Source organism: Ipomoea nil, unplaced genomic scaffold (genome assembly GCF_001879475.1).
Source record: "Ipomoea nil cultivar Tokyo-kokei standard unplaced genomic scaffold, Asagao_1.1 scaffold2653, whole genome shotgun sequence".
In the NCBI taxonomy this organism is placed as follows: domain Eukaryota; kingdom Viridiplantae; phylum Streptophyta; class Magnoliopsida; order Solanales; family Convolvulaceae; genus Ipomoea; species Ipomoea nil.
In genome coordinates this window covers 3,705,501-3,728,520 of record NW_017619081.1, presented here as the reverse complement: position 1 = coordinate 3,728,520, position 23,020 = coordinate 3,705,501, and the positions used below count along the sequence as shown (strand labels likewise).

General features: G+C 33.9%; 1 protein-coding gene across 1 annotated transcript; it reads right to left on the bottom strand.

Moving 5' to 3' along the window:
• Window positions 1–16,248: 16,248 nt before the first annotated feature.
• Window positions 16,249–18,577, bottom strand: LOC109154646 (transcription factor MYB1R1). The gene is made up of 3 exons (XM_019302381.1): window positions 18,188–18,577; window positions 17,126–17,334; window positions 16,249–16,673 (listed from the first exon to the last, which is right to left on the bottom strand). Exons 1-3 carry the CDS (start codon window positions 18,462–18,464, stop codon window positions 16,284–16,286), a joined length of 876 nt encoding a protein of 291 aa, XP_019157926.1. The 5' UTR covers window positions 18,465–18,577; the 3' UTR covers window positions 16,249–16,283.
• Between the last annotated feature and the right edge of the window lie 4,443 nt (window positions 18,578–23,020).

Below are 23,020 nucleotides of genomic sequence, written 5' to 3'. Positions count from 1 at the left end.
AACGAGTGGACTCGACGCCCAAGGTGGACTCAAGTGCACTGCCTGAGGATTGAGTCCTCCTTCTGAACCTGTAGCATAGGGAAAACAAGATTCGTCAAAACGGACATGGCGACAGATGAGGGTTTTCCCGATATTGAGGTCCATGCATCGATAACCTCTATAGGACGTGGGATACCCTAAGAAGACACAGGGCGTTGAGCGGTACTCTATCTTGTGGCGATTGTAAGGCCGCAGCTAGGGATAACACTTGCACCCAAAAACACGGAAAAAGGGGTATGGTGGGGGCTTTTTGAACAATAACTCATATGGACTAGTGTATTGTATAGCTGATGAGGGGAGACAATTAATTAGATGAGTTTTCGTCTCAAAAGCCGAATCCCAATGATTTTGAGGGACCGAGCTGTCTGCAAGCAATGCGAGACCGGTTTCAACGACATGCCGGTTACGGCGTTCAACTCGGCCATTTTGCTCATGTGTATAGGCGCATGATTGTCTATGCATAATGCCAAGTGAAGTGAAACGAGAGTTTAACAAGCGGTATTCCCCGCCTAAGTCGGACAGAATGCACTTGATAGAACGCGAGAATTGGCGTTCTACCATGACACGAAACGACTCAAACACTTTATATATATATATATATATATATATATATATATATATATATATATATATATATATATATATATATATATATATATGATTTTAACCGTAATGGGTAAAACCAGCAGAAATGGGAGTGGTCATCCACGAATAATACAAAATAACGAAAACCTCCCGCAGAAAAAACGGGTGCGGGCCCCCAAATGTCTGTGTATATTAAATCTAATACACTATTGCTTGCAGAAATAACCCTATCTAACGGGAAACGGATGATTTCCCAAGTTGACATGTGGAACACAATTGAAACGTGTTTGACTTATTTCGATCAACCGAACACTTTTGTAAGACACGATGTAGCGCACGACTGTGTGGATGACCGAGACGACGATGCCGAACTTCGGTAGACGCACGGGCACTTATATAAGCAACTTGTGACCAAGACCGAGACAACTTGTACAATCCGCCCGTACTAGGACCTTTAAGAAGTACCGTTTTGGTTCGGCAATCCTTTACAACAAAATAATCACGATGAAATTCGAAAAACACGTTATTATCAGTTGTGAACCGATTAACAGATAAAAGAGGAACAGAAAAATTGGGGACATGCAATATATCTCTTAAAATTATCGATCTAGACATGGAAATTAATGATGCATGGCCGATACTGGAAACACACAAACCTGACCCGTTGCCCACGCGTAACACGTCACCACCGGTGTACGAGTCGGATTGCGCCATCATCGTAGGGTTGGGCGTCGCATGCGAAGTAGCGCCGGTATCGGGGAACCACCCATCGGCGACAACCGCGCCATCATTTCCGGACACCGCCACATGCGCTTGTGGAGGGGGTTGATTGTAGCACCGAAAACAATGCACTGCCATATGCCCTTGTGACCGGCAGATCTGGCAGCGGGGTACTCCTCCGCGACCTCTGCCCTGCCAACCGCCGCGGCCTCTACTGTTCCGGCCGCGCCCACCGCCTCCAGAACCAGAGCCACGCGACCCGCCTCCAGAACCCGAGCCGCGCTGGCCTCTGCCAGTGTACAGCGCCTTATGGGACACCACCGGCACGACTCCACTCGGCAGAAAATCCTCCGCCCATATGAATTCTTGAGCCTGAAGAAAATCTGCGAGTTGGGGAATTGTTACCGGATTACCTGAGACGCCATTGACCGGAACTCCGGCCAGAGCCCGTGGAAAACGTACAAGTTCTGCTCGTCCAGTGACACGGGACGATCGGCGAGCGCTAAGTCCTCCATGAGAAGCTGAGCCCTTCCAAGGTATTCGCCGGGCGAACTGTCTCCTTGCCGGAGACTCTGGAACTGGGCAAGAAGATTTAAACACCGCGCCTTGGTCGACGAGCCAAATGTCGATGTGACGGACGTCCACACCGCCCGGGATGTATCTCGGCCCACCGCGAGATACATAACCTCGTCCGACAACAACGAGATGAGGAGAGACAGTATGGATTGATTCTGTTGGATCCAAAATCCATAGGCCGGATTAGGTGTCAGCGTCGACGGCATGGCAGCGGAAGCCGCATCGTTGGTTGCCGGCGGCGAGATCATCGCAGGCGGACAAGGGGTATCGCCGGTGACATAGCCGAGCGAACCATGTCCTCGAAGGAACAGTATCAACTGGGTACGCCAGAATAAGTAGTTCTTCGTTGTGAGTTTAAGGGAGACAAGGTGGTGGGCGGTGCACGTGGTTAGAGAGGTGGGGGTGGTCGACGGCGGCACGGTAGCGGCACTCACCGTGCGTTCGCTGGAATTGGTCGACATAATTTTTGGGAGAGAGAGAGGATCACCTGAGCGTAACTGATACCTAATGAATGTGTAATCTCAATGAATCAATCGTAACACAATACAGAGATACAATAGACTTGGGAGTCTAAGCCTAACCAACTAGTCCTATACATTAGATAAGCAGTTAAGGACTAAATCAACTATAACTTAAACTAATATAATGTAACAATAACATTACAAATATAAGACTGACTAACAGAAGATGTTTTAACATCATTTAAATAGATTTGTTGGCGGGAGACAAAAAATGGTCATGTTTTGAAAAAAAAAAAAAAAAAAAAAAAAAACTAAGAGCAAAATGACACATATAAATATATGATCAAAAAAGGAATTAACATTTAGAACTGAATAGGCTTAAACGTCATCATATTTAACGTCAGTTAAACATGTTTGTTGATGGAGGACTAAAAATGGTCATGTCACAATAATACAAAGACCAAAGGATGATGTTCGGAAAAAAATTGATAAAAAGTGAAATGACACATATAAATCTAGAACCAAAAATGAAATTAACTTTTATTTAAATTAGAGTTAATTCCATTTTTGTCCTAAATTTATTGGTGGCAGTACACTTTTTTTATCATAACATCCACATTTGGTCCTAGTATTATTGTTATATGACCATTTTTGGTCATCTATCAACAAAACAATTTTAATGTCATTAAATACAAAGGCATTTAGAACATTTTATACAAAGTGAGTTCACACACACACACACACACACACACACACACACACACACACACACACACATATATATATATATATATATATATATATATATATATATATATATATATATATATATATATATATATGAGCACACTCCTACGAAAACTACCTCGTATGAGAGAATTAGGAATCAATCAGAGTCGTCCATCTAGAAAGATCTAACAAATCAAAAGCAGCTATTAAACAAATGCAGTGACATTTTTTGTAAATAGATCAAACTTTAAAGTACAATTAAGAGCACTATAGAGTGCAAGTATATATTAACCAAAGGTCAAGGGTTCGATCCTTAGCTTTGGGAATGATGCAGCCTTACCTCCAAACCAGCTGTCCCACCCAAAAGAGGTGCCTACAATTCAGCGAGGAGATTAGTTGCTGTGTACGACGGTGAAAACCCTGGGTATACCCAAAAAAAAGAGGGCAAGTATGTAACTTTCAACACTATAGAGTGTAAGTAAGTAAAACTAAAGAGTGTATCTATTTAAAAATCTAGAAAACTAAATTTGAAGCTAAATCATAAAATTTAAACTCGTAAATAGTAAAAAGTGAACCCTTAAATTAGATAGAAAAAACTAAATCATAAAGTTTAAAAGATGGACCCTAAGTACAATTAACTTTTACATTCGGTGCAATTAAGGATAACGATAGGTACACTTAATATTGTTGCTAGGTGCATTCTAAAGGAAAACAATAGCTACTAAACTTTAAAGTGAATTTTAAACCAAATTAAAAAGTTAAATCATAAACCAAACGAAAAAAAAAAAAAAAGAAAAAGAGAAGAAAAACATTAAACCATAAATTGTAAAATGTATATACTTTCACTGCACTTATACGTATCACGGGATGCACTCTATGACATTGTACTATTTTCTCCCCTCTACCTTAAAGCCGTTAGATCTTTCCAAATGGACAACTCTAATTGGTTCCTAATTATCTCTCTCTTGAGGCACGAGTTCTTATTTGATTGAAATCCTACACGCGCACATGCACACACATACACACACACACATAATTTGCGTACCAAGCATGTGCTAGTATTATAGTATTTTGGTTGTTTGAGAACAATATGGGTTAACAAAAACTTGTATGAGGATCCGTGAGACCGGTTGGGTTGTTGATAACTGGATGTGTAAGTACCACAATTTCAGTTATAAGTATTACAATATTTATCATAAGTAACAATCATTTTACCCACCATAAAAAACAATCATTTTACCGTAAATAGTATCACAATTTTACATATAAATATTACAATATCTATTATATGTAATTTATTTCACATTGGTATTAGATTTTCACACGGTAATAAGTATTATGATTCCTATCATAAGTAACAAGCCATTATCATAAAGTTAACATGTCATGTAGATTAATATTCGTGAGATGGTCTCACACTTTTAATAATGTTGAATTATCCAAAGCTTGAATTTAGTCTTAAAGAAGTCCAAGGGCATCTTTTTTAATAAACATTGATTATTGAAATATATTTAATTATTAATATCAAGATAATATTAATTCTTCCAAAAGGCTGAACCCCAATCCTAAGAGCCCCCACACTCCGACCCGACAGAGCATTTGGGAGGATGTAAATCATGGTAACTCAACTGAACATGAACCACAGAAGCTAGACCGGTGCTCACTGCGCACAAGAAACCCCCTCACTTTGAGAGGTTGCTCCCACACTGCCGCTGGTGAAACTCGATAATATTAATAAGTTTGAAGAATAATGGGAGCCCTATATTCTTGCTAAGAAAAATAATGGCATTCATTTAAGGAAAGGAACATCACATAAAATCCATACCGACATTCTATTAAAATATTTATTTTAAATATTTCCTATTTGATATCTAAGAAGCCCTAAGGAATCAAAATATATAGCATATTCAAGAGGAGAATTAGAGAACTTTTATAGTTAGCGATTTTTTTACCTATAATTTCTTTTTTAAATATTCATATTATTTATAAGGTAAAATCTGTTTATTTTTTTTTTCTAAATTCTTTTCAGTCTAAAGAATCAATGTCTCTACCAGAAATTGATTTTATGATCATTCATTTAAAATGATAATAGATGTGTCAACACACTATATAGTAGTTGGCTTGTATCTATAATTTATATTGATACTAAATTGTAATTTTAATTTTGAATTTAGATATATATAAATTCAAATTTGTGTTTACTAGAAGCACAAACTTAAAAAAGTATGTATATCTACACAATTCTAAAAGAGTATATTTAATATATTGAATAAGTGGTGTTTTTATTAGAAAATGCTAAGCATTCCTATAATGAATAATACTCATATCAGCACATGAAGACTAAGATTTGACTGGTGGACTGATTGTGCGACTCGTGATTTACCTCTACAGACTTCAGTGGCTCTAAGAGCGGGGTCCTGTGGGCTTAGGATTAGTCCAACGAAACAAGGATCACTTAATAATAATAATAATAATAATAATAATAATAATAATAATAATAATAATAATAATAAGGGAAAATGATGAGACTGGTCCCTGAGTTATAAATGTAGTGACGACTTAGTCTTTGTGTTATTATCGTATCCATTTTTAGTCCCTCAGTTATGAGAAAAGCGGCGAGTTTGGTCCATGACACTAATGGTATGTTGACAAAGTTAATTTCAGGGGTAAAGAAGTAAATTCCTTAATAAAACTTGTAAACTTAGCCAAAATACTCATTCCCCAAATCGACAAAAACCCTAAGTTGCTGATGTAATCAGCGAAGAAACTCTACTCCCGTTTTTCTAAAAAAATCAAATTTCAATATTTAAATTCTATTTATAAAAAAACAACTTAAATTACAATTTGTTGACAAATACACAAATTTACACCATAACATGGAAAGCTTGGTATCTTTTTACTCGATTAGCATAACTCCATGACACTTTGGGGGTAATAAATTAAATCATCACATCTACATCAAAAATTATCCCAAAATTGAAGGAAAAATGAAGTATCACAACTAAGAGATGACATCCTATAATTAATAGTTAAATTAGTTCATCAATACGGAGAATATTGATTATTTATTTAAACATATAAAATAGAGAAACAACTACCTGTGAATTTCGCAGCATGGAAGTGGACGAATTGTAGGTATAAGAAGAAAAGAATAACTGTTGCGCAATGGATTTCAACATAAGTAGGGGATTATAATTTAAAATTCCTATTTTACCTTCTATTATTAAATTGTTTTTAAGTTTTCCGTTAGCTGCAGACGGAATATTAATGCTAGGGTCCAAACTCGCCACTTCGCTCATAACTGAGGGACTAAACTCGAATACGGCCATAACTTAAGAATTGATTCGAAACTTGGTTATAACTCAGGAACTAAAGATGCAATTTTCCCTAATAATAACAACAACAACAACAACAACAACAATAATACTCATATCATGTGTTTCTAACTAATTAGCAACTCTATTACTAGGACGAAACACCTTGTAAAGTTCGTCATATAGTTAACTTGGTAATCACAAGATTTCAAGTTTGACTTCCTGCAGGAGTTGTTTATTGATTTTCTTGGTTTGAGCCAATTAATTATGAATCACCTAATCTGATTTATATCCTTAGATCAACCACAATAGTTGTAGATTTTTGTGGGTTTTTTGACAGAATACACGCCTTCTGGGCGCGCTAATTGTTGCACACGCACAACAATCAATACAATTTTTCCCCTTTCTTCCAAAAGTGGACCCCACCCAAAAATCATATTTATAGGAGAAAAATCTAGCCGCCTCCCTCTCCTCCTTTATTTCCATCATTAAATAAAATTGAGCAAAAATCAATATTGTAGTTGCTCTTAGAATTTGTGGTCCTTTAGAGTGCACTTTCATGAAAAAGTTTTTTGTTTTTTTTTTTGTTTTTTTTTTTAAAGTTTTGCTTGTAATAATAAATGTTGGAAACGTGGGACGGGATTTATTGTTTGACGCGTGGCATTACAGTATTCATTTGTTTGGTGTTCCCTGAGAAGTAGATAATGTCTATTATATTATTAAATTGTGTGTATGAATAATGTGGTTGGACCAATATAATTGTGAGAACTCATGAATTGTGTCTATATTATTCTCCACTCAAAAACGATGCAGACCCTCACTCACCTCCCTAGGTGACCAATGCCAACTATAATGCCAGTTTCTTCACCAATAATAGATAAGATTATTGAAAGTGACAACATAACAAAGAAATTTGCTTTAAATGAATTTGAAAATGACACCATATATGTATTGTATGGGCAATATTTTCTTTGTTGTTACTGGTATGCAAATTATTTTCAATTTTTAATTTTTATATATATAGTTGCATTGCATTTTTAGTCTTGAAGATTTATCATTAATGGTCAAATTTTGGCCTCTGTTATAATTAATATAATTCAATAATTCAGAATTTTTAGAATGTCATTACTTTGGAATATTTCACTGAATCATTTTGCCTTTTTGTAAGTGATGATAATTTTTGTACATTTTGGAATAGGTTTAGTTAATTGAACAAAATTTCAAATTATGCATGATCAAATTGATAATAAAAAAAATAAATTAAATAATTATTATAATCAAGAATCAATAGTAGAATTATTTTTTAAGTATGTCTCGACAAATGTTATGATAGTACTATTAAATATGTACATCTTTCAAAGATTACAATGAGTGGTTGGTATTGTATTTATTTTATAATGAAAAAAGTGACAAATCAACATCTAAATCTATCAATAATGCAATTTATTGGTTCCTTAACTGAAAAGTATTTCAATGAAGTACTAAATTGAGGTTTTCAAAAAAAAAAAAAAAAAGTACCCTAAATTGGTAAAATAGTGCAATTAAGTTCTAATATTACATATTCAACAGGTTATTGATGATGTAGTACTGAGTAAACTTCTATATATACTTATTTTGTATGTGACAGTGATCCGTCAATTTGATGAATTGGGCATCTTTGAAGGAAAAAATACTTGATGGAAGTTGTTTGATGGTGGTTTCCATCCGGCGCATCACAACCATGGATGTCTTGGATGAAGGCAATCAAACCACAATCGTCTCCTCTTAGATGAAGGCAGGAGATTCGAACCCCCTCATTGCTGCTAAAACGATACGTTAATGTAATTAATTGAATCAATTGAATTTTCTAGTTAGATGATATCATTACACTATTCACTAGGTTTTGAAACACAATTTGACACTCTGTCCTTCTATAATTTTATTGGGCTTTGTTACTCATTTGGTCTATTTAAGTTGAATCATGTATTTTTATATCATGAATCGATTTAATACACAATATAGTTCTCGACTATAGTGATTTTACTCAATTTAGTTCTAAATGACTTTTCACTGCTGGAAAACAGCGATTTTCCGACCACCAAAAAGTGGTCGGAAATCGCTATAATCACGACGGAAAGCACTATTCCGACCAATTTTCCGACCACTTTGGGGATCCAGAAAATCGCTTGTCGGAAATTCCGACCATTCTATCAATTGGACGGAAGTTCCGACCACAATAATAGGTCGTCGAACATTTTTGGTCACATGCAAAATGGGATGCAAAATGGGGCTGACCATGTATTTCCGACCATATTACAGTCGGAAATTTCCGACCAACCACCAAATGGTTGGAAATCACAATCCGTTGACTATAAGGAATTGTAATTTTCCGACCACCATTTGGTCGGAAATATCTATCCCTTACATTTATGGGTTGTGATTTCCGACCACCAGTGGTCGGAAACCAAATGTCAAAAATTATTTATAAAAAGAATTTCACTGTTTTTAATTTACCCTGCAATAATAATTTTTTTAAAAATAAAAATACTTTTATAACAATGTAACATCACCAAAAACTAGCAATTTTATAATAATGCAACTTCACATTTCAAAAAAAGTAGCTACTTCACATTTCAAAAAGTAGTAGCTACTTTACAATTCTAAATATTTTCACCATTTACATCACAAGTACTTAGTCAAAAGATTACACTGGAGATTGAGATTACACTGGAGATTGGGTATCACCATTGACATTGATATTATCTAAACCAATACCATCACTTTGAGTGCTATGAGCTGTAGGAACAACAGATTGTAACAATTCCGGATGTGCACCACATAACAACTCCATAATCTTCTTGTTTTGCTCCAAAATCTCCTTGTTGCTTTGCTCCAATTGTTTAATTCTCTCCTCGCAAGCTGAATGTGAGGATGGTTTTCCATATGTAGATTTTTTTCGCCTTGCCACCTCGGGGAAGTAATGTTGGGTACTTGATCCAAACCCAAAAACAGAACCTCCCTTCTTCAAGCCACATGTTGCCTCATACCAAATAGTTGCTGGTTCAAGTTCTGGTTGACTTTGTTGTTTTTCATTTACAATCTCCTATATTAATAAACAATTAAAATCAGAAATGCAATTAAGTACAAATTTCAATTTTATTGAAAAATTTCAGTAAATGCAATTAATTCCACTAAACTGAAAGGAATTAATTCCAGTAAGAAAACTGGAATTAATTACTTCCAGTTCACTGGAATTAATTCCATTAGAACTGGAAGTAATTAATTCCAGTAAAACTGGAATTAATTCCTTTCAGTTTACTGGAATTAATTCCACTAGAACGGGAAGGAATTAATTCCAATTTAGTTTACTGGAATTAATTCTAGTTTCAGCTTTCAGTAAATTGATTCTCACATTCAACATTTCCTCTACTAGTGGGAACTAATTTCCTCTATATTCAACATTTCGATCAATCATAAATAGAAGCAAAAATTCAAGATAGCCAAACAATATAATCAAATCATTTTCTCGTTATATAGAGGACAACATACAAGTTATCAACCTTAATATACAATACTCAAAATAAGCTAAGATTACTCAATACCTATTGTGCAAAGATTAAAACCTAACAGTGAACCACACTTCAATACTTAACTAGTAGCTTATAATGGTCAATGGTAATCAAAGTTAGATTATAGGAATTGAGATTCTCACCACGACTTGTTGGGCTTTTTTGCACACAAACTCATCAGTGTTTTTTCGTTTGTGTGTAGCTTTGAACAGGATTGCATAGGATGACTCCTCTCCAAGCTTTTCTTTCTATCCAACATCAATAAACAAAACATTAATGTTGTTGTTAAACTTTAAATTGTATTTAGATATTAATTATTAAATGACTTACTAATCTTCGCCTGTGCTCGGTCATTGGGATTGAACCTCCAGTATGCAACGAGGGTCCCATTCCACCGCAATCTGAATTTCTATTTTTCTTGTTCTTCTCGGATAGCGCTTTGAATTCGTCCGTCTCCCAAAGTCTTTGATATTGAGCCAGAACCGCAAGATTCATACATTGCGGTGGTGATTTACCTTTTTTCAAATTGATGCACACTTAATTAAAAACTTCAATTCCAATATAAACTTTGCTAAATTACTAAAATTAATTCTCATACAAACTGAAATTAATTAAAAATTCCAGTTTTACTTAAATTGGAAATTCAAGTAAACTGGAATAAATTGTTAGTTTACTGGATTCCAGTTGGTTAGTTTACTGGAATTAATTCCAATAAACTCCAGCAAACTGCTTCGATGATGATTTACCTTCTTTCAATTTTAAGCGCACTTGTCCCAATGTGTCGCTAAGTCTTTTGGGAGCATTTCTGTCATATATTTTCCTGATAACTGCTTCATCTTCTGGATTCCATTTACAGAATTTCTTTGATAAAAAAAAATAAACAAATTAAAATTAGTAAATATAAGTAAGAACTCTTGTCCCAATTGTAGTTATAATGTAATTTACCTTGTATTCATTAAACCAAATATCCTTTACACTTTGAGGTGCACTTCTGAACGTCTTGTAAGCCTCCGGGAAGTACCGAGTAATGCTTTCTATGATTTTTCTATGCCCATCGTAAGGTTCCAACCTAAAACAAGAATGACAAACTCAAAATATTTCATTTTTCATTGTTGTAAATCATAGTAAAAAACATATTTTACTTGATATCTAAACTATATGCACAAAAAAAAATTATTTAAGACTTACGCTTCCATGCCAATAGGACGAATGAAGATCCTTTTGTCAGTTGGATCTAGATTGTGCGTTGGAGGTGTTGTTGTCATATTTGGGGTAGGTGATACTCCTTCTAAATCAGTTGAGTTTGAAGTAGGCAATGCCGACATAGTATGCTCAGAATCACTTTCATGCACCTGTCGGGGTTGTGTCGAAGGTTGGGACATCAAGCTTTGACTCATTTGCTTTGAGTTACGTTGTGACATAACTTAGGCTTCAGATAATGCAATTGATTAGTACGGTGCAAACTGTAGCTCGCCTTGGGCATAAGAAAACGTCCATTATTTTCCACCAACTCAAGTTGTGGCCTATTACATACATCCTTCATATCAAGACGTGCACTAGGTGTGTCTTTATTTTTTGTTGTGCCTTTGACATCCATAACTGTGTGAAAGATGTTGTCAAACACATTTTTCTCTATATGCATCACATCAAGGTTATGACGTAGCAAGTTATCCTTCCAATAAGGTAAATCCCAAAATATGCTCCTTTTTTTCCAATTGTGTGACTGTCCAAACCCATCAATGCGATCAATTGGACCATCAATAATCCTTGGGATATTTTCCAAATAATGAAACAATTCATCCCCTGTCATAATTGGTGGAGGTATTGATTTCTCTACCCGTCGTTTGACGAAGGCATCTCGATTCTTCCTCCAAGAGTGATTCATTGGAAGGAATTGACGGTGACAATCAAACCAACATGTTTTATGACCATTCTTCAAGTAAAATGATTTAGAATACTGAAGACAATAAGGACATGCTAGTTTCCCGGTTGTCTGCCATCCAGATAACATACCGTACGCAGGAAAGTCATTGATGGTCCACATTAACGCAGCTTGCATCATAAAATTTTGTTTCAGTGATGAATCATAAGTTAAGACACCTGTTTCCCATAACAACTGAAGTTCATCAATTAAAGGCTGCAAATAGACATCAATGTTGGTTTTTGGGTTCTTTTCTCCAGGAATAATACATGTTAAGAATGTGTATGGTGTAGTCATACACATTGAAGGTGGGAGATTATACGGAACAACCATAACAGGCCAACAAGAGTATGGCTTCGCATTGAAACCAAAAGGAGAAAATCCATCAGAACATAAGCCCAATCTCACGTTTCTAGGATCTGCTACGAAATCAGGAAACCTTCTATCAAAGTGCTTCCATGCTTCACAATCTGAAGGATGACACATAATACCAGGTTCGCAGCGATTTTCATAATGCCACCGCATGTGTGAAGCAGAGCTATGTGATGCATACAATCGTTGCAATCTAGGGATGAGAGGAAGGTAATGCATTCTGTTGCGTGGCACCTCTTTTGCACGAGTACATCTAGGTGGGCGTGGTTTAAATCTTGGCTCACCACAAAACTTACAGTGCTTGTCATTTATTTCAGACTTATAGTACAACATACAACTGTTTACACAACAATCAATCTTCTCATGTCCAAGACCAAGCTTTGTAAGTAATTTTTTTGCATCATAATACCTGTTAGGTACTCGATTATCGGGACCCATCAAATGGTTAATATACTCAAATATCTGATCCATTGCTAGCTGCGGTATATTAAAAGTTGTCTTGATATTCATCATCCTTAATGTATATGCCAACTCTGTTTCTTCACTAACATTCATTGATAGAGGTTGCCTCGCAGCATTTAACAAATCATAGAAATTTTGTGCACTACTATATGGCTCTTCATCTTGGTAATTCTCGGCATTTAGTGGGAAAAATGATGGACCAGATGCATCAAAAATCATTTGTTCATACTGATTGTTTTCACTAGAGCCCTCATTCATATTCGGTTGTATTGAGGGGGGAAGCTCATCATGACATGTCCAAACCCAATAATTCGGTTCAAACCCCTTCTTATACAAATGAACACGAACATCATCTGCAGACAAGTGTACTCTATTCCTACACTTACTACATGGACACCTAATCAGCATTGAAACCTCGTAACAATGAAGTCTGCTTGCATAATTTATAAATTCCTCAACACCGGCTAAAAACTCATTAGTGTACCCCCTTCTTCCTGGTAACAATCGGTTATACATCCATTTTCGATGTTCAGGTATATTAGCCATGTAAAACAACTGCAAAAGTATATACAATACAAATACAACATATATAAATAATTTAAATTATTATATTATGAACATACTAATAATAAATACACAACATATAAATTAAAATTCAATATTAAAAATCATAAATATACAAATAAGTCTAAACACAATCATAAATAAATAAACAAATTTTACCCACACACACACACACACACACACACACACACACACACACACACACACACACACACACACACACACACACACACACACACATATATATATATATATATATATATATATATATATATATATATATGCACACTACATAAATAAATAAATTTAAAATGTATTCACAAAAATATATACAAAAAATTAAAGCTAGATCTACAAAACAAATCGACGTAAATATAAATTTTAAAAATATATACACATACCTTAGCTTGATTTCAACACTATAGTGAAAAAACCTCCTACAAAAAAAAAAAATTAAAAAAAATACAAAAAGGTTCAAACTAGCTACTAGAGCTATATAAAAAAAAAAATGATATAAATGGAAGTTCTAAGTATATATGTACATAACTTACATGATTTCTACACTATTGTGAGTGCTTTAGCAAAAAACATCCACCAAACATGAAGAAATCTGTGGAAAGAGGTAAGAAAAAAAAAAAAAAAAAAAAAAAAGAAGAAGAGAAGTATGGAAACTGGGCAGAAAGTCTGCTGCGCAGGGATAAGTATAAAAGACCTTTCCGACCACCGACAAGTGGTCAGAAAAAGTCAATTTTTAAAATAATAGCCCAGCGATGTTCCGACCACTATTGGCAAGTGGTCGAAAACTTCCGACCATTTCGAAGATGTTGCCGGAAACTTCCGACCACAAAAGGTGGTCGTAATCCTTCCGGACACAGGTTGAAAAATTTGTAATAACTTACCGACCACATTTTTGTGTGGTCGGAAGTTTCCGTCCACAAGTGAGAAGTGTTCGGAAATTTCCGTCCACTTTCCGACCACTCTAGCATTTAACGAAAATGGGCAAAAAAGTCAACTTTTACGACCATTTTTTGAAGTGGTCAGAAAAGTGCTGTTTTCCAGCAGTGTTGTGCTCAATTTAGTCCCCGACTTTGATGGTTTTACACAATTTATTCCTTTGTTAAAAATTCTTTTAGTTGACGGTTAGAAATATGGTCCTAATGGTAATTTCTCATCCTTCATCCCATTTGGGATGATTCCTTCTTCTTCCCGTTATTAAGATCCACACAGAAATGTAAATCTTCGTACCCAAATCCAACTTTAAAAAACTATTAAAAAATTGTAGGCAAATATTTATTTATTTAGGGTTGAAGTTGATTTGAGGATAAAGATCTCAATTTATATATGAGTGGAGCTTAATAATGTGAAGAAGAAGGAATCATGCCAAATGGGATAAGGATGATAAATTACCATTAGGACCCTATTTCTAACATCCAACTAACAGAATTTAAAAAAAAAAAAAAAAAAAAAAAAAAAAAAAGGACTAAATTGTGTAAAACCATCAAAGTCGAGGACTAAATTGAGCACAAAAAGTCATTTAGAACTAAATTATTTAAAATCACTATAGTCAAGGACTATATTGGGTATTAATCTCATGAATCTTTTTTCTAATTGTAATGCAATTTTCACATTTAACCATCGATATTAATTTGTTCTTTAACTTTAAAAAATGTTCCGATCCATTTTAAATTGAAAATGACTAGCCAACTACCATGTAGTGTGATGACATCCTGGTTACCATTAACAATGGGTGGTCATAGGTTTGAATCCTGATGGTAAGGCTTAGATTCTTTGGGCTGAAAATGTTTGAGAAAATATAGAATAGATATTATCTGATGTAAAGAATCATCAGTACAGTATTTCAAAAAAAAATAAAATCAAAATGACTAAATACACTAAAGTAAATTTTTGCAAAATTGTCATAGCGTAAGAACATTTTAAGTATTTTGGAATTGAATGAATTAAAATAACCAAAATGAAAATTTTTAAAATTAAAGAGTAAAAGTGTAACAAATAAAAATTAATCAAAAGTGAAAACAATACTGTTGACTCTTTGTGCTTTAGTAGGTTGAGAATTGAAAGTTGAGAATTGAAAATAATTATGAACAGATACTGCATTGTAACAGAGTCAGTATTATTTAAAAAAAAAAGTTTAAAAGTAAAATAAATACTTGAGTACAATTTCAGCCACATATCTTCTTCCTTGGAATAAGAAACTTCATATTGTGTGGTTTTGAATGATAGTCATTTGTTGGCTCACAAAAGACAAGGGCATTAAACTACATTCAAACATCATTTCATATTGTTGGTTTTTTTTTTTTTTTTTTTTTTTTTTTTTTTTTTTTTTTTTTTTTTGAAAAATTGTTGGTTCTTTTTATACACACCACAAAAGAAAACCATATATAATCGAACATAAATAAAAACATTATATTAAATCCCTAAACTAATATAATATAATGAAAATGACACCATATCGGCATATCCGATCCCAACCATATTAATTTCTTCCTAAAAACTACTGTACACCAAGTAATCATTCACCCCTCATACCCCCTCAAATGTCTAAATCAAACCTAACTAATCCATCTTATAATGCCCCCCACCCCCAAACCCTTACAAACACTTTTATCACTATTAATTTAACTTTTAATCACATAGATACTGGTTCAAATACGAACAGTACTTTTCGTGCGATCGGTGCAAATTCATTATCAAGTATGTATAATTGCACCACAATAAAATGCCCCATTGCACCACAAAACGTATCACACACCAAAAAAATACACCAAACCTCACTACACCTAATAGTGCATTCGAAACACTTTGTAATGTATTTATACATACCTAATGATGAGTGACCGCATGAATGCACAGAAAACACTGTCTACACGGGAACTTGACCCTAATCACATATATATATATATATATATATATATATATATATATATATATATATATATATATATATATATACTTTAATATAATAATTGAGTTTTCAAGCCACGCTAATGATGCTATCGCCGTTGTTGCTGTTAAAGCTACCGGACATTGCCTGAAACGCCGGCGTGTGTCTCCCCGGCGGAGACTTCTGCTCCGACGATGACGAGGATGGCGGCTGCGGCGACGGCGGCGTTGGAAGCTTTAGAGACAAAGGCAGAGGCTCGGCTATTGATGTTATCCTGTTTAAATTGAGATCAGCCAGCTTGGAAGATGGAGGCGCCGGAAGAACCGGAATTGGACGGGTGGGCTTTGTCGGGTAATTATGGGATGAATCGCCGGCGATTACCGGCGGCGGTAATACTGGTTTTGCCGTCATCGGAAAAGCAGCCACCGGAAGTTTCTCTACGGTGCTGCTTTGTTGTTCTAATTTTGCGGCCCCCAAAACCTGTAACAAATTAATACAAGAATTAAACGTGGGTATACATTAAAAGAAACCGGTGATTTGATCTGATACCACTTATTAAGAGTTAATTTTATTTTTTGTTCTAAATTTATAAGTGACAGGTCTATTTTTAGTCTTATTCTTTTTAAAATATTTTTTTTGACCTTGGTATTATTGTACATGACAATTTTTATCTTCCGCCAACTAAATAATTAAAATATTTTAAACAGATATTTTGATTTTTTTTTATACAAAATGAGTTGAGTTTATATTTTAATTTTTATTTTTTTAAAAAAAAATTATTAATTTAAGATTTAAATATCTTTATATTTTACAAAATTTAAACTTATGAATAAATGACTAAAAATAATCATATTACAATAATACTAAGATTGACGTTTCATGAAATTTTGCCCAACAATTATTAATACACTTCGAGGGGACGATGAGCTTACGTTGTCGGTGGTGATGTCGAAGAGACTAGAGCGGCGGCGGCGGCGGCCGTGGTTGTTCCGGCGGAGAAAATACTTCTGGGCATGGCTGGCGACTTGAGTTGGTGTACGTGATTTCACGAAATTTCTTGAAATTCCTCTCCAATCCCCTTTTCCTACTTTTTGCAACCCCAGTAAAAATAGCCTGTGTTCTTCCTCCGTCCACGCCACACCTTACCAAACACAGACAACACATTTCAACAATTGAAATATGTCCCTATGTTAACTAAAAATTTAAACTCATAATTAAATTGTACATTTATATTCATATATTATTGATTTAACAGGCTGATATAATATTAAATTAAAATGTGTTTCATCTTAACTAAAAAACTAAGTTGATAGTTGAGCTGTATATTTATATATTACTTTTTTTTTTTTCTTTTGAAAGTTACTGGTCCTATTACATTGTAGTATCTGTTTATATACTTTCTCAACCTGCTGAAACACAAAGAACCAATAACGCCTCAACTGAGGCTCGAACTCATAATCTTCCAAATGGAAGCCCAACCCGGGTACCATTAGACCACATAGTCCTGATATATATTACTTACTTTGTCCTATTTTATTATTTATTTATTATTCATGGGTCAAAACAATTCTTTCTTTATTACGGAATACTTATTTTCTTTAGTAATTTTTAAATTTAAAAACTTTTTTTTTATTTAATAGTAATTTTAATGTAATTTCTAAATATATAAATTTTATATATTAATACTAAATGTATGAAAAAAATTGAATTAAAAATAATTTCGTCTCATTAAACCGACAAACAAAATAGGACAAATAGAGTATATAATAATATGGTGCGATGACACAACTGATACCATTCTAAATGGATGGTCACAGAATCGAATCCGTGGTGGGAATTTGATTTTTTAGACCTAAAATATTGAAAAAAATATAGAACAAATACTATATTGGTAAAGATTAATGAGTATTTCAAAAAAATATTATATATATGTTGAATATAAACAACATATTGGAAAGGGTTGAGATTGGAGAAGCGATTGACGATAGAAATACCTCTTTTCCGTTCACGGCTGCCGGCGGAGGGATGAACGACGTCGTCGGAAGTATAGCCGGCGTTGACGTCGGCGTTTGATTCTTGAGGGTGGTGATCAAACTGAGCCAGGTTGGTCATGCTGGCACACTTTCTAAACGACCCTGCTGCTGCACCCTCCATCACTCTAACCCCGAACAGCATGAACCCCTTGCCGGCGACACCGTCGGTGGCGGTTGCGCCGCCGCCGCCGTCGCCGAGCTCCGTGCATGTCGGCGAGTAGCGGTCAGTAAGGGACATGGTAGTTGTTTGGGAGAGAGGGAGAAATGGAGAGAGTTTTGGGTTTTCTTTTATTTCGTGAAATGAAACAGAAATTATAATATTGTAACAAGTGGGAAGTGGGAAGATAATATTAAGGTAACAAGGTTCCTTAATGAGGTTGTACTAAACGTAGCAGAAATATTAAACACATGGCACAAAAAAATCTTTTACAAGATCCGATCTTCCGTACTAGTTCACAAAAATGTTGACATATTCTATGTATTCTTTTATTTATTTATTTTTTTTTTTTGGAGATTACATATTCTATGTATTTTTAAATTTAATTTTTTGTGTTTAATAATATATTTAATATTATTTCTAAATATATAAATTTGAATTAAAACAATTTTACTTATCACATAAAATATTTGAGTGGAAATGAGAATGAAATTTCATGGAAAAGAAATTATTGAGAAAATCAATTATATGTTTGGATGGTGGAAATAAATTACTGGGAAAATCGATTCCATTGTTTGATTGAGTTTGGAATGGTAAGAACTAATGAGCGCATAATACCCTTACATAATAATAATAGCAACAACAATAATATTAATTAAGAAACGTTAATGAGCGCATAATTGTCCTACTTGTTTTTCATGGAAAACAAAATACGAAGTTGGGCCATGAAAAATGTTTTTCATGAACCAAACAAAGGAAAAACTGGTTTTCCTCAAATTGAATGAAAATATTTTCATTGGAAAAACATTTTCCAACGAACCAAACATGCCCTTAGGGTCTGTTTGGAAACTCAAAAAATGATTTCTGAAAATCATTTTTCGGGTTTCTGGTGTTTAGCTAGGCTGGAAAATGAGAAGTCAAAGAAAATGGGGTCTGGTCAATGGCCAATGACCCCATTTTTCCAGAAAATGACTTCCCCTTTTTTGGGGGGAAGTATTTTTTATCTCCTTAGTCCTTAGACACGCTGCTTCATTCGCCTTCGGCTTCCCCCTTCAACATTCAACAGACAAAACTCAACCAACACCTCCTCCTCCAACAATCCCACAACCACAAAAGCTTCACCAACAAATCTCTACCAACACTAGAAAAGCTATAGAAATCTTTTTCCAGTTTGATTTTTTTCTCCCAATTTCATAGATCTAAAAAAAAAGTATGTTATTTTCTGCCTGTGGGGAGGAAAACCCACAACCGGAAGAAGGTTTTAGCGTTCGTCACTGGTTTCCTCAACTGGAAACCAGAACTAATTTTCGACTGAGGAAACCAGAGTCACTGGTTTCCGCGAAAACCAATTCACTAGTTTCGCATCGAAAACAGTGACTCTAGTTTCCGATGCGGACCTCTGGTTTTCGCAGCCGGAAACCAGAGCCACTAGTTTCCGGATGCGAAAATCACTGGTGTTTTCCGACTGGTTTTACTTCTCGTTATTTATGTTTGCTGTGCAATTGTTATTAGTATTAATGATGCAAATTTTATTGGTATTAATGCTGTGAATTTTATTGGTATAACAATTAAAATGTTGAAGTATACCATTCTGTTCATTTTCCAATTCATTTTCTAGAAAATGAACCAAACACAAAAAGACAGTTTTCCATTGTGCAGCCAAACACGAGAAAGAAAAATGTTTTCCGGAATATGAGTCATTTTTCAGAAGTCATTTCCTGCTTTCCAAACAGACCTTTAATTCTTGTTAATTAACCAAACATATAAAATAGTCAAATTATACGAAAGACTAGGATCTACCTTGTATTATAGATCATGATTCAAAGTTAACCTTTAGATTTTGTACCTGCGGTTGACATTTTTGTACCTATAAACAAATTAAAGACACATCACATAGTAATTACAGACACATAACATGATAACTATAGACACGTAAATTGTTAACTACATATACATATTATCTTAAATGTACACACATAACTATATATCTTTTGTTTGTTTTAGAATGAGATTCAAATAATGAAGGAATGAAAAAGTATTTATGTGAATTTGAGACTTACATATATCTCATAATTATTGCATATTTATGTTTATACTAGTTTTTTACGCGCATTGCGCGATTGGAATAATGCCCAATGTTTTTTTAAAATAAGTACTTTAAAATATATCAAGACAACATTATATTGGAATTGTTCATGCATAGATAATTGAATGTTAAATTTGCGAATTTAAATAGGCAATTCTAAGTTTATAAAAGCAAGATAATATAGTCAAGATTGATTATAATTGTCAATAAAAAATTGTATAGGTATGGTTGAAACCAAATACGGGACATAAGGGAAAACAAATAAAAATTAGGGCATAAAATATTAAATATATACTACTATTAAAGAGCTAACTGCTGATTGTAAAACAAGGGCATTGCGAGATAGTTTTCCACTTCAATTTGTTTTGTGATTTGAATACGATTGGCTTTATTAATTATATTTTTTTAAAATTTTCATGGTATTAATAAAATACTTGGTAAATAAATATATAGCATTATTTTGTGTTATAACTTCAAGGTTGCATAAATCGCGCCTATGTGCTAGGCGGTGGCCGACCGCCTAGAATTTTGGCGAAATCGCGGTACTAGGCGACTGGGCGCCGAATAGGTCGCGTCGGACTAGGCGGCCAAGAAGGTCGTCTAGGCGCGGACTAGGTAGCCTAGGCGGGCGTTTTGGCTACAGGTTAGCTATTTTTTCACATTTTTTTAAATAGGTTATTTCACTCAAACCTACGCTGGTTTTAGTGAAATAATCCTAATTTGTTCAACTCGGTCGCAAACCCACAAAATGTAATAAAGAAAAAAAAATTTGAAATCAGGTACTCTAATATTAATACTTTTTGAGTTGTGACTTTTGTGTTGTGCTTTGCTTATACAATTTAAAATTCTAGATATTTTTTAAGTTAATATTTTATATTTTAGTACTAACTATTAAAGTATTAACTAATTTATAATTACAACGTCTTAAATAATTTTTTTAAAAATCTTTTAAATTTAAAAAAAAAATGGTAGCCGATTAATTGGCGCCTAAATGTCCCCATGACCAGGCGCCCGAGCAACTCCTAGCGATTATTGTAACATTGTATATTATATATTCAACATGTTGGTCAAAGATTCCACAAAATTCAATAATCATACAATCATTTCAATTTTATTTGTCCCATGATTATTAAGTCACTTTTATATTCATTTTATAAGTATTATTTTTGTCACAATTAATCATTTTGATCAAATATCTAGTTAAATAAAACAATTAGAATGTGTTATATTTTCAGTTCAAGATAATACTTCCCTAAGCATCTCAATACTTTTTGAAAAATTAGGGGGCGTTTGGTTCACGGAATGTTAGATTACCTTAGAGAATGTTAGATTGCTGGGAATGTTAGATTTATGTGTTTGGTTTAAAACTAAGGTATGTAAATAAGACAACGGTAATAAGATAAATTGATTAAAATGTCAAAAGCCCAAAATTAGTAATAAGATGAGGGAATGTGAGATTACCTCAGAAATTGGAGGGTATCTCATATTCACTTCCAATAGCTAAAAACTATATTTGGAATTTGTGACATTTCTTGAGAAAATTACATAACCTGAACCAAACATGAGAATTTTATATTTCTAAACAAATATAACCGTAGTTATCTTATATAAGTTGATGCATTTGTTGTTTTCTATGATAATTTTGATATAATGGACCAAATACGGTAAAAAGTAAAAAATGAAAGTTCTACACGAAATGTGCAAAAAATAATATAATGGATTAAATGTCAATTAAAACAACATAAGTTATAGGATCAACAGCAAATATAATTCATAATCACATTATATATTAATTAATTTTAATTTGAGTTATTGTTAAGCTTCAATGGAATGAGAGTTCTCTTATGCTCATTGCTGGAACCCAAGCTTTGGTCACTTTTCCAAATACTTTTGAGATTCACAAAATTACTTCTTATTATTTTTTACCACAAATTAAAATAGTCAGAATATTCGATTGCTTTTTTCAATGGTTGAAACATTTTTAGTTGTATAGTGAGTCAACATGAATCATAACTTTCTATTTGCCTTGATTGAAAAGTATTTATAAAAAAAAAATAGCCCTTGGCAGATGGCAAACTTTTTTGCCAAAATTCAATAGAGAAACCATTGTGGGTTTCCTGCATATATAAAGCTCTCATGGGTTTTTTTAGGTGAGAAATCGAGGAGTTTTCTATGTTAGAGTTTGGCCCTCCAATCGAATTTTGATAGAAACGTTATATAAAATTATTATTTTATTTATCAAAATATCACCATAGCGTATTTAGAAATGCACCAGACTAGGAATGATGTATTTTTGTAGTGTATTTGTACATTATTTTACTCCGATGTATTTATGCATACTTAATTGTGCAATCCGCTCAGGAACAGATCAGAACGCCGCATTATATTTGAACTCTCTCTCTCTCTCTCTCTATATATATATATATATATATATATATATACACACACACACACACACACACACACACACACACACACACACACACACACAATTGATAATTTTTAAGCATCGATTGAAAATTACTATATATAAAAATTAAAAGCGACATTT